Source organism: Helianthus annuus, chromosome 16, assembly GCF_002127325.2.
Source record: "Helianthus annuus cultivar XRQ/B chromosome 16, HanXRQr2.0-SUNRISE, whole genome shotgun sequence".
Lineage (NCBI taxonomy): Eukaryota > Viridiplantae > Streptophyta > Magnoliopsida > Asterales > Asteraceae > Helianthus > Helianthus annuus.
Window position 1 is genome coordinate 94,362,502 of NC_035448.2, and position 11,787 is coordinate 94,374,288.

The 11,787-nt window shown below is 39.6% G+C and overlaps 1 protein-coding gene across 1 annotated transcript; it reads right to left on the minus strand.

Annotated features, from left to right (window-relative positions):
* Positions 1 to 8,168: 8,168 nt before the first annotated feature.
* LOC110915349 lies at positions 8,169 to 11,349 on the minus strand. The gene is made up of 4 exons (XM_022160028.2): positions 10,793 to 11,349; positions 9,772 to 9,871; positions 9,111 to 9,470; positions 8,169 to 8,944 (listed from the first exon to the last, which is right to left on the minus strand). Exons 1-4 carry the CDS (start codon positions 11,173 to 11,175, stop codon positions 8,327 to 8,329), a joined length of 1,461 nt encoding a protein of 486 aa, XP_022015720.1. The 5' UTR covers positions 11,176 to 11,349; the 3' UTR covers positions 8,169 to 8,326.
* Between the last annotated feature and the right edge of the window lie 438 nt (positions 11,350 to 11,787).

Consider the following 11,787-nt stretch of genomic DNA (forward strand, 5'->3'; position numbering starts at 1 on the left):
TGTTATGAAAAGAGGGTTTTATCCCGACAGTTGCCTCGTCACGGCCCCATGTCCAGCGGACACGGCCTCGTGCCGAGCAAAAATAAATTATTTTTTTTTTTATTTTTTTAACGTGCTCGTGTGCATGCCCCTTTTTCCGAAAAATGGTTAGAAGACTTACCGGTTTTTTATGTACACTCGCTTGTTCGTAACATGTTGGGTATGATGTGGATGCTTTTCATTCGTTAACCGTTTAAAGTGAGATCTCCTCTTCTTCATCCTCAATGGACCCTCGGTAGAGTTTTAGCCGTTGGCCATTGACTTTAAATGGTATCCCATTTCGAGCTTTAATTTCTAATGCACCGTGAGGAAAAACATGGGTGACGGAAAAAGGTCCTGACCACCTAGATTTTAGTTTACCAGGAAATAATCGAAGTCGTGAATTAAACAACAGAACTTGATCTCGCACCCGAAATTCATTAGACTTAATATATTTATCATGTAAATTTTTCATCCTTTCCTTATAAATTTCGGAGTTAGAGTATGCATAGTTCCTTAATTCGTCTAATTCATTCATTTGACAAAATCGATTTTTACCGGTAGTTTCTAAGTCTAAGTTTACATTTTTTATTGCCCAGTAGGCTCTGTGAGCTATTTTTACCGGCAAGTGACAGCTTTTTCCATAGACGAGCTTATACGGGGTTGTGCCTATAGTGGTTTTATAAGCAGTTCGAAAGGCCCATAAAGCATCGTCCAATTTGTCAGCCCATTCCTTTTTATTTAAACCTACGGTTTTTCCAAGTATTCGTTTTAAACCTCGGTTAGTCACTTCGGCTTGCCCACTTGTTTGAGGGTGATACGCTGTTGAGACCCGGTGATAGACCCCATACCTTGTTAATATTTTTTCGAGTTGATGATTGCAAAAATGGGTACCTCTATCACTTATCAAAGCTTTTGGTGTTCCAAAACGAGAAAATAATTTTTTTCAGAAATTTTACCACTACTCTTCCATCATTTGTTGGAAGAGCTTCGGCCTCCGCCCATTTAGACAAGTAATCGACTGCCACAAGTATATATTTGTTTCCTTTTGACGGTGGGAAAGGTCCCATAAAATCGAGTCCCCACACATCAAAAATTTCACAAACGAGAATGCCGTTTTGAGGCATTTTGTTTTTGTAAGAAATATTACCTGATCTTTGGCAAGCATCACATGCCTTTACAAGGTTTTGTGCATCCTTGTAAATGGTTGGCCAATAAAATCCTGAATCAAATATCTTTCGTGCGGTACTAGCGGCACCATGATGTCCTCCGTATGGACCTTCATGACAATGACGGAGAATTCTTCGTGCTTCATTACCATGGACGCACCTTCGGATGAGCTGGTCGGCACACATTTTGAAAAGATAAGGGTCTTCCCAAAAGTAATGCTTTACATCAGCAAAGAATTTCTTTCTTTGGTGATGCGGCCATTCTTTGGTGACTATACCGCTAGCTAGATAATTAGCATAGTCGGCATACCATGGTTCGTGTCTACTCTCCATCATTTCCAAGGATTCCGTGGGAAATTTTTCGTTGATTTGCTCGTCCCTGGTCGTCTCCAAAGCTGGGTCTTCTAGGCGTGAAAGGTGATCTGCAGCAGTGTTTTCTGCTCCTCGTTTATCCTTGATTTCGATGTCGAATTCTTGGAGGAGTAGAATCCATCTGATCAAACAGGGTTTTGCGTCTTGTTTCTTGAAGAGGTATCTGATAGCTGCATGATCTGTATAGACTATAGTTTTAGAAAGAAGAAGGTAAGAACGAAATTTATCAAAAGCAAATACCACAGCTAGTAATTCTTTTTCTGTAGTTGTGTAATTTTCTTGTGCATCGTTAAGCGTTTTACTAGCGTAATAAATTGGGTGGAAATGCTTTTCTTTTCTTTGTCCCAAGACTGCTCCAACGGCAAAGTCACTTGCATCACACATGATTTCGAAAGGAAATTTCCAATCGGACGCTATCATGATAGGTGCATTGACTAGCATTTCCTTGAGGGTTAGAAATGCTTGATTGCATTACTTGTCAAAGATGAAAGGTGCATCTTTTTCAAGTAATTTTGTTAGAGGTCTTGAAATTTTTTAAAAGTCTTTGATAAACCTTCTATAAAATCCGGCATGCCCTAAGAAACTTCTGATTGCTCTAACGGAGGATGGTGGAGGTAATCGAGAAATAGTTTCTATTTTTGCTCGATCAACTTCCATACCTTCGCTTGAGATTTTGTGACCGAGTACTATTCCCTCCGTTACCATGAAATGGCATTTTTCCCAGTTAAGGGCGAGGTTAGTTTCCTCACATCGGGATAGCATTCGTTCGAGGTTATCGAGGCATTGATCATATGAGTCTCCGAAGATAGAAAAGTCGTCCATGAAGACTTCCATTGTCTTTTCTATCATATCATGGAAAATGGCTACCATACAACGTTGGAATGTTGCAGGTGCATTACATAGACCGAATGGCATGCGTCGATATGCGAAAGTTCCATAGGGGCATGTGAAAGTTGTTTTCTCTTGGTCTTCTGGTGCTATTGGTATTTGAAAGTAACCTGAAAAACCATCCAAGAAACAATAAAATTTATGACCGGATAGTCGTTCTAACATTTGATCAATGAAGGGCAAAGGAAAGTGGTCTTTCCTTGTTGCTTCATTTAATCGCCTATAGTCTATATAAACTCTCCATCCTGTGACGGTTCTTGTCGGTATTAATTCATTTTTCTCGTTAGTTATTACCGTCATACCTCCTTTCTTTGGGACTACTTGGACGGGACTTACCCATGGACTATCGGAGATAGGATAGATTAGTCCGGCGTCAAGTAGCTTGATGACTTCGTTTTTAACCACTTCTTGTACATTGGGATTTACTCTTCGTTGTGGTTGAATTACTGTTTTGTAATCATCATTCATTAGAATTTTGTGCGTGCACATGGAAGGACTTATTCCCTTAATATCTACAAGCTTCCAAGCGATCGCGTTTTTGTGTTTTTTAAGAAGACTGACTAATTTCTCTTTTTCTATGCTACTTAATTTGGAAGAAATAATTACAGGTAAACTACCATCTTTGTCTAGAAAAGCATATTCCAAACCTTTAGGAAGTTCTTTGAGCTCAATGGGTGGGTCTTTAGAAGACACCTTATTTTGTGGCTCATTTAGATCAAGAACCTTAAAGGTTCGTTCTATGGCGATCTCTTCTTCAACAAAGTGGTCATCCTCTTCAATCGTATCGGGTGGTTCATCTTCATCTTCAATTAGGGGGTCATTATTGCCAAAAGGATATTTCATTGAACGCTCAAGATCTATGCCCCTTTTGAATGCCCCTAACTGAAGAGGTAGATTGTTGAATTTCCGGTTTTTCAAAGCTTTATGAGTTTGTACAAAAGGTTTTCCCAAGATTAGAGGAGCGTCATCAAGGATGACAAAGTCGGTTGGGATTACCATTTGATTTGTTTGAACCAAAACATCCTCAACTACACCGATTGATTTTATTACTTTCCGATCGAATAGAAAAATGGGTATTTGAAGTGGAGAAAAATCACTAATACTTAATTTTTCAAAAATGTAGTTAGGCATTATGTTAACACAAAGATCTTTATCAATGGTGATATTACTAATAAATGAATTTTGAAAGAAACACGGAACCGGTGTAATGTTAATTTCAAAAGGATCTTCTTTTATTAGCGAGGTTTGATCATTAGTTAACTTAACACTTACCATTTCTTTGATTTTAGCACTAGTGTTTAACTCTTTTAAAAACTTTGCATGAGGGGTTACTAAACAATGATTTTCGAAAGTAGGTGACAAGAGATCAATTTCTTCAAAATTAGACCCTTCTTGTAATTTAACATTATCGCCCTTACCTCTTTCGTTGTTTAACTCATGTGTCGGTTTTTCACTTTCTTGTTCTTCCATTTTTACATTTTCAACTATCTCTACGTTATTATTACAATTTAATTGTTCCCTTGCGCGAGATTCTTTTATGCAACGTTCGATAGTTTTAATGTGTTCTAATATCCTATTGGTTACTTCGGTGAGAGAAAAAGAATTGGGATCCTCAAAGCTCGAATCCGGTTGTTCGATCCTTGGCTCCTCATAATACTCATATGAAGTAGATGGTTCACACCATTGTTCTTCATTGTAAGTATATGATGGATAAGGGTCGAAACTTTGTTCTTCATAGTACCCATATGAGGTGGGTTGCTCACACCATGGTTCCTCATAATAAGTGTATGAAGGTGGTGGCTCATATCTTGAATCTTCAAAGTATGAGTATGAAGGTTCATACCTTGGTTCATCAAAATATGAGTATGAAGGAGAAGGTTCATACCTTTGGTCTTCATAGGATGTGTATGAAGTTGATGGTTCGTACCTGGGCTCCTTATAATGGGTGTATGAATTGGATGGTTGATATGAGTTACTATATTGAACCGAGTGTGTGTTACGACAATTAGTGCAATAATTACCCCTATAATCATCCTCATCATAGGTGTAGTTGTAACCCCCTGAGTATTGATCCATAAGAATCACTCAACAGACCACAACTGAGTCTCGGGACCAGAAAACAAAAACAAAGACGGAAACAGAAGCTGGACACGGCCCCGTGTTGGGTGAACACGGCCCCGTGGTCAGGATCTATACCTGGGCGTTTTAATTAAAGTTACTGGTCACGTTGAGCACGGGGGCGTGTTCAGTGAGCACGGCCCCGTGTTCAGGCTACTGTAAACGCAAACTAAACTAAAATGCAGAAAAATGTGCCCGCGTTTTAAAAAGGTTTTGAAAAATAGATTAGGCCGCCGATTTTAAGCTTTCTTAAAATCCTTGTGTCCCCGGCAGTGGCGCCAAAAACTTGATGTGCACGAAGTGTAATATAATTTAAATGTATATTTAAGCCCTTTTTACACTTTTAGCCAAGTTTTAAATTTATAAAACACGATATTTACTAACACTAAACACACATATGGGCAAGTGCACCCATCGTGGACGTAGTATAGTGTTGGTAAGATACCGAGGTCGTCCAAGGACACAAGAGCTTTTAGTACCGGTTTATCCTCAACGTCTAATCAAATCAAAAAGTTAGAAAAGGTTTTTTAAACTAAGAAAATAAAAACTAACTAAATGCTGAAAAATAAAATAAAAATAAAAACAGATAGACAAGATGAATCACTTGGATCCGACTCGTGTATTAGTATAACCTTTGATTATTTTCGCACTTTTGCACTTGTTTAAGAGATTATCTTAGTTATTGTAGTAGGCCCCTCTTTTGAAGGCGACGTTACCCTCAACCCAGTAGTTTGAGTCAGCAAGGATACAATCCTAAAGGGTTGGATTATTGGAAGATAATGAATTAAGTTATTAATGCAAATTATGGTAGGCCCCGCTTTTGGCGGTGACGTTACCCTCAACTAAGTAGTCTGAGTCAGCAGGGATACAGTCCTAAATAGCCGGGTTATAGTATTAATAGTAGTTAACTTATGAGGGTGTCAAAGAGTTTGGATCCCCGCCATCCAATACCTATGGGCATTGAAGGAGATCCTACTAAATTTGACCAAGGTCCCTTGCAGGACCTTTAAACGCTGAACAAGGGCAAGACCCTTACCAAACCGTTCCCTTAACCCCCGACCAGGTAGCCAACATACCTCCATATAGACCGTGGAGGTATGAATGGTGAAAATCTTTTATTTTATATAGACAGTAAAATAATGCCAAGACACCACGGACAAACGATAAGGAAAGATCACCTTCAACATAAGCAACTAGTTATTAAAGTCATTAATACAAAACCAAATAAAAAGTGCAAAAGATTAAAAATAAAAAGTATTATACTAAACACTTGTCTTCACCAAGTGATGTAAGAGACTTAGGCAAACATGGCCTTGATTGTCAAGAACTCTTACGATCAATCTTGGATCCCGAGACGACTCACACACTCTATGATGGACAATGGATGATGGTGGTGGATGATGGTGTTATGGTGGTGGTGGGTGGTGGATGAAGTGTGAGAGAGGTGGTTGTCAAGGGATGAGTTGAAATGAAGCCAAGCACTCCTATTTATAGGCTGAACAGAAGGCTGGGCACGGCCCCGTGTCCGCTGGACACGCCCCCGTGCCCGTCTGACACTATCTCTCTTCATTAATTGTAATTCGCAATTACAATTAATGCGCCTGCTGTACTTTCGCCACGCCCCCATGCTCACTGGACACGGCCCCGTGGTGGGCAATAGAAGCTTCTATAGGTTTGTCTTTTCTGCTGCTTCTTGGGCACGGCCCCGTGCTGGCTGAGCACGGGGCGTGTTCAGTCTTCTGACTTCTCTATTCTGCTTGGGAAGATGCCGTTGAGGGGTCGGGCAATCCACTTTTGTTCCTTTTCTTGTATTTATGTTAGATTTAGCTGTCTTTTTGCTTCTTTTATGAATTTGAGCTCATTTTATTCTGAAAATACAAAAGGAAGACAAAAACACTCTTTTTCCAACATTAGTACTTAAAAAGGGTTAGTTTTATGCCTCATTTGATGTAATTTATATGTTGCATTTTACACACATCAATGACATGTCGGAACTTGATTGGATGTTGTGAGTGATGACCACCCCTACCCCTTACAAAGTGTTTTGATCAAAATTATAAATACAATTCTCTTGAAAAACTAAGTTAGTCCAATAATACAAGTGGATATTCTTAGCGGTTCATGCTAAATCACTCAGGTCACCATTTCTTCTCTTCATCGACTGCTTTCCGTGCGTTTGAACTACAAATTCAGCCTCCAGCTGCACCAAAGTCACCTCTATACATGCAACAACTGCAGTTCTTGTTGTCGAGTTTGTGGCCTTACGATTGTCCATGCTGTCGAGTCTGTCACTAGCTGTAAGTGAAAATCATGGGGTAATGAACAACGCAACCTGATTGGTTACACGTCACTGTTCTTTTGTACCTCTTGTTTACTGCATGGTTGGTCATCGTGGGAGTTGTCTAAACAGGGCCCGGTGCACGCTGATTGGCTGCAGCACCTGCCACTTGTACTATCTGTACTTGTCTTACTTGTCGTTGCGCTGCATGTGCCGATATGAGCTTGCGCACATGCTCTGTTGACAGCTAAGTATTATTTTGCTAAGTTTGGGTATGGCCCTCTGTGCGCATATCTTGTAATGTCTTGCGTAAGGTTTGGGCCCACATCCATTCACGGCTTTGGGGTGCTTAATGGGTTTAGGCCAGGTGGGTCGTGCATACTTTAGTCCCTGTATATTGGTTTTGTTTCATTCGTAGTAGGATCAATACAATTTTTCTTGTATCAGATGGTTAACAAGTTTGAACATAGAACTTGTATGCTTAGAAACACCTTGTTCTTGAATCACACAATTATTAGTTTCTGCCTATTTTTTTGGGCGACTAGATCACCCGGTTAGCAAGGCCGGCCCTGGGGTGGGCGGGGAGGACCACCGGACAGGGCCCGATATTTCGTAGGGCACGTTATTTTTAGAAAAAAACCTGATATGTATACGTAAAATTTTCTTTTTTAATAGGGTATACCTATACTCACTTACAAAACTATTCTTATGCTTTAGATTAGTTATTAGCTCATTGACATTAGGTTTAAACCTTTATTGAGCCCAATACCCAATTTCGTTAAGCCATAAGGGCACGTTTTTTGGAGCTCGAATAGGGTACACGAATTTTCCGGGCCTACCCTGCCGGTTAAGCCTTGGCCTATGATCACCTAGGTCTCGAGTAGGAATCCCGCGGTTGCATATTACTGCAAGGTTGAACCAGTGCCACAGTTTACCTCCCGCAAGGATTCGACCCTAAGACCTCTCGGGCAAGAACCCCACATAAGTGAGTAAACTGTCCCACCTCCCCCAAGTCAATTGATCTGGGGATCATTGGCAAAAGTTTCCGCCTATTTGATTGTGTTCGATTGATATCGTTATGGAAGATCTAAAGCTTGGGATTATCTGATGTAATCGAGAGGGTCGATGTTGCATTAGTGTCCCGCAGGATAAGCCAAAACAAGACATCATTTTCATTCAAAAACATTTTTCAAGGGATAAACAAATTTTATAGAAAAATTAAGAGAGTCTAGATTGACCAAAACACGACATGTGATGTCCACAAGTTGACCCAAAGTTGTCCCGGAAACCAAACCCAAACCGATGTATTTTGTGTTAAATTCTCGTTGCATCAAAAGTTCACACCCAACCACCAACGTTCGAATATGAACACCTGATATGTTAACATATATGTTACAACTGGGATTACAAGAAAAGTAAAATCCGAAGTCATTAGATTCTATATATGGGATGAAAACAACACAGAACAATCATCAAAAAGAAACTAGTGACCGAGATTTTGCTTATACCGCAGCCAAGCCAGCCTACCAGCATTATCCGGCAAACTCAAAAAAATTTCTCTTTTCACACTATCTTCACACAAACTGACTGCAAAACACCACAGCTCACTGCATGATGCCACTAATCCTTCATCAACCATGTGGTTGATCACCCTTATAGATGCGCTAATACTAGAATTACCAACTTGGTTGACTATATTCAAACCACGTTGTTGAGTAGGACTCATTTTACGCTTAATCCTCGGACTAGGTGTAGGTTTAGTACTTGTGTTGACATTCTTTTGACACTGGTTGCATCGGTCACCTTGGTTTGGTGGTAAGACGTCTTCTTGTCTCACTTCGTTTATGAAAGTTGAATACAACGCGGTCTCTTCGGTTTCTAGATTCCCGAATTGGGAAGAGTGTGGTGTGCGTTCTGAAGAAACATCTAACGTATCATCGTCCCCGTCATCCTTAACCTCAAGACTCACATCATGTAGTTGACCGGAAGTATTTGGATCTACAGTAGAATCTACCCCTACATTCTCAAATAACTGATTCCATGCCTCCTGCAATTCTCTAGAAGGTTGTTTTTTCCGAATCTTTTTATAATCTGGGTTTTCCTGCACGATGAACAGTTACATTTAAAAAAACAGTATAAAAAGGTTATAAAAAAATCTGAATGATTTAAACGAAAGTTGAGAACCGCAAAAACCATGTAACATATATGTACAAGTTTATTATGCGGTTCTCTACGTATTACTACTAGTTATGAAACAAACGTATTACCTTAATCTTTTCTTCCCACCAATCATCTGAATAATCCAGTTTCCCTGTACCATTAATTTCACCATTTTTCAATAATTTCCAAAGATTATAAGTTCTCCTCATTGCAGCGTACTTGTTCTTTAAAGCTTTTACACTATTAAATTTGTGCTGACTAATTCTTTCAAACTCCAACTGAAGACCCGTCCATTTAAACGACGAATTTCGGCCATTCCGCGTAAGGTATTTGTTCAAGATATCGCACATAGCCAAAAGAGACTGGTCTGTCCATTTAAATTTCTCTTTCTTAGCACCATCATCGTTGTCGTCTTCGTCGTCATCATCGTTATCGTCGTCGTCATCATCATCGTTATTCACTCCCATCTACAAACAACAAACAGTTAATCTTAATCCTCAATTGACCTGACCTGTTTCGACCTGTTATATAACCAGGACCATAAAATAACACAAAATAAAAACAGTCCCTTGTAGTGTCTTCCAGTATGAAAAATTAAAAACACTGAACAATATAATCCTTATTCTGTGTCCCCTAGACATGCAACATACACCCAGGTTGTCCAAGATGAATGTCAAGAACATGTATTGATATATTCTATAACTGATGTCTACAAACAGTGAATCAAAACACATAGATTGATCATTTAAGAAAATAGTGCTTCATTACCGGTGGTGACTGACAGGGAGGAGAGATTGAACGACCAGAACCGTGTGCCGTGAGAGGAGTGATCGAACGACCAGAGCTATGTGCCGTGAGAGGAGATGGCCTACGAGAAGAAAGAAACATCAACTTAAGGTTAACTCAGAAAGCGCTGTTGACTGGTTGAAATTGTTGAACACGGTCACAACCCATATATTCATTCGTATCAAAGATATTAACTCTAACTAAGCTTGAAAGCTATGTAACCCGAACATGATCATCCAAAAGAATGAAACTCTAATAGATAAGTAATTGGTTGGGCCAGGTTGTGTCACAAGTTCTGTGAGCCAAAGATTATTTTTCTCGTTTATCTTATATCACCATTCCGTATTATATTTCTTAATTTGAGAAAGTTAAAGTCAATCGCATCTCAAAATATAACTTAATAAATTCTACATTTTCATTACTAACTATTTTATATTTCCTTTATTCAATCCGTCCATGCCTCTAACCTAGTAAGGTGAACCATTGAGTGTCAGCCCAGTGGCCACCGACCCCCACCTTAAACCGGCCCGAGGTCACGGGTTCGAAACATGTTTCAGCCCCTCGGGTTGGCAGGGGTTTCACCGCCAGGCAGCGTTGTCGGGTCGCTAGCTTGGGAAGGGGGATCCCTTCCGCGGTCAAGGGTATCGTGCATCTACCCTTTTTAGTAAGGTGTGATAAAAATGTAAACGAGTCATTTAAATCATTAATATAGCTTATATTTGAATTTGTGTAACTCTAGTTATAAGCTTTACACTGAATTAAAACATCTCAACGATTTGTTGAAAGGATCATATTACCAGGTCAAAATCGTATCTCATCAAAAGGGTAGAAGCCAGCGTAATTTAGTTAGCCAAAACTTCTGCCTCTTTAAAACGCTACCCACCCGTATTATTATTATTATTATTCTCTTAAAAGAAAAATAAACAAGTGCTAGCTAATCCAAATGGCATTATTGTAACAATAAACAACTTAAAAACGTTAAATGTAATGTAATGTAAGATACCCTAAACCGTCAAACATTTTGATGGCGTTAATAGGGGAGGTGTCGTCTCCGTTATCTTCACCTTCCATAGTCTTCACCGTGTCCTTCTTTCTTTTCCGGGCGGCGTTAGTTGATTCCGGCGTCGTAATCCCACCAATCTCAAGGGGGAAATTAAGACTCGCTTTGCGCCCACGTATTTCAAAAGCAGCTTTATCATAAGCTCTAGCAGCTTCAATGGCAGAGTCGAAGGTACCTAACCAAACCCTAGCTGCCAGTTTCGGATCTCGGATCTCGGCGGCGTACTTTCCCCACGGCCGCCGCCGTACTCCTCTGTACTTTATCTTCTTCACCTCCTCCACACCCTTTGTGTTCTCCGAATTCGGTGTTCCAGGAGTACAATCCATCAATTTCAATTGAAGTGGAACAAGGTAATTAGGAGTCGTAAACGTGATTTAAGACTTGAAAGGTGATCGATTCCGAAGGATGAAGAGTCAACAAAAGGGGGTTTTGGTTTATTATTTGTAGCTGGGTAGGAATGAGGATGTGGCTGGCTGAATTTGTGATTGGAAATGGGGTCACCATTGTTGACTTTCCTTTGCCAAATACATATATGATGATGGACTTAATTTCAAATGTTTTTTTTTTTTTTTCATTCTGAAATGTGTGAATAATTCGTGAATGTCAGGAGGTCTAGCATACATTGTTTTAACCGGGTTCAGCCCCCTCACACAATAGATCTCTAATTTAAACTCCTTAATGAGAAACTTCTATTACCCAAACTCGAACTTGAGACCTGGAGGGAAAAACTCACCCGGGTCGACCATATGTGAAACTTAAATACTCGTGACCACCACTGCAACACTAGTGATGGTTACTTAATTTCAAATGTTGACCTATATAATAATAACTAGGTTATCATCCGTGTTACCCACGTGTTGTTTTATTTTATTAGTTATTAATCATGTATGTTTTTAACCGATGAATTGTTTTAGCATTGAGTTTGGTTAAAATCTCAA

Bases quoted from the DNA above. Each gene is read 5' to 3' on its own strand.
- LOC110915349 (XM_022160028.2), bottom strand. From the start codon at position 11,175: ATGGATTGTACTCCTGGAACACCGAATTCGGAGAACACAAAGGGTGTG. The intron at 9,872-10,792 runs GTATCTTACATT...TTCTTCTCGTAG, and splicing joins AAAATGTTTGACGGTTTAGG to GCCATCTCCTCTCACGGCAC. The intron at 8,945-9,110 runs GTAATACGTTTG...TTCATCGTGCAG, and splicing joins GGTGGGAAGAAAAGATTAAG to GAAAACCCAGATTATAAAAA.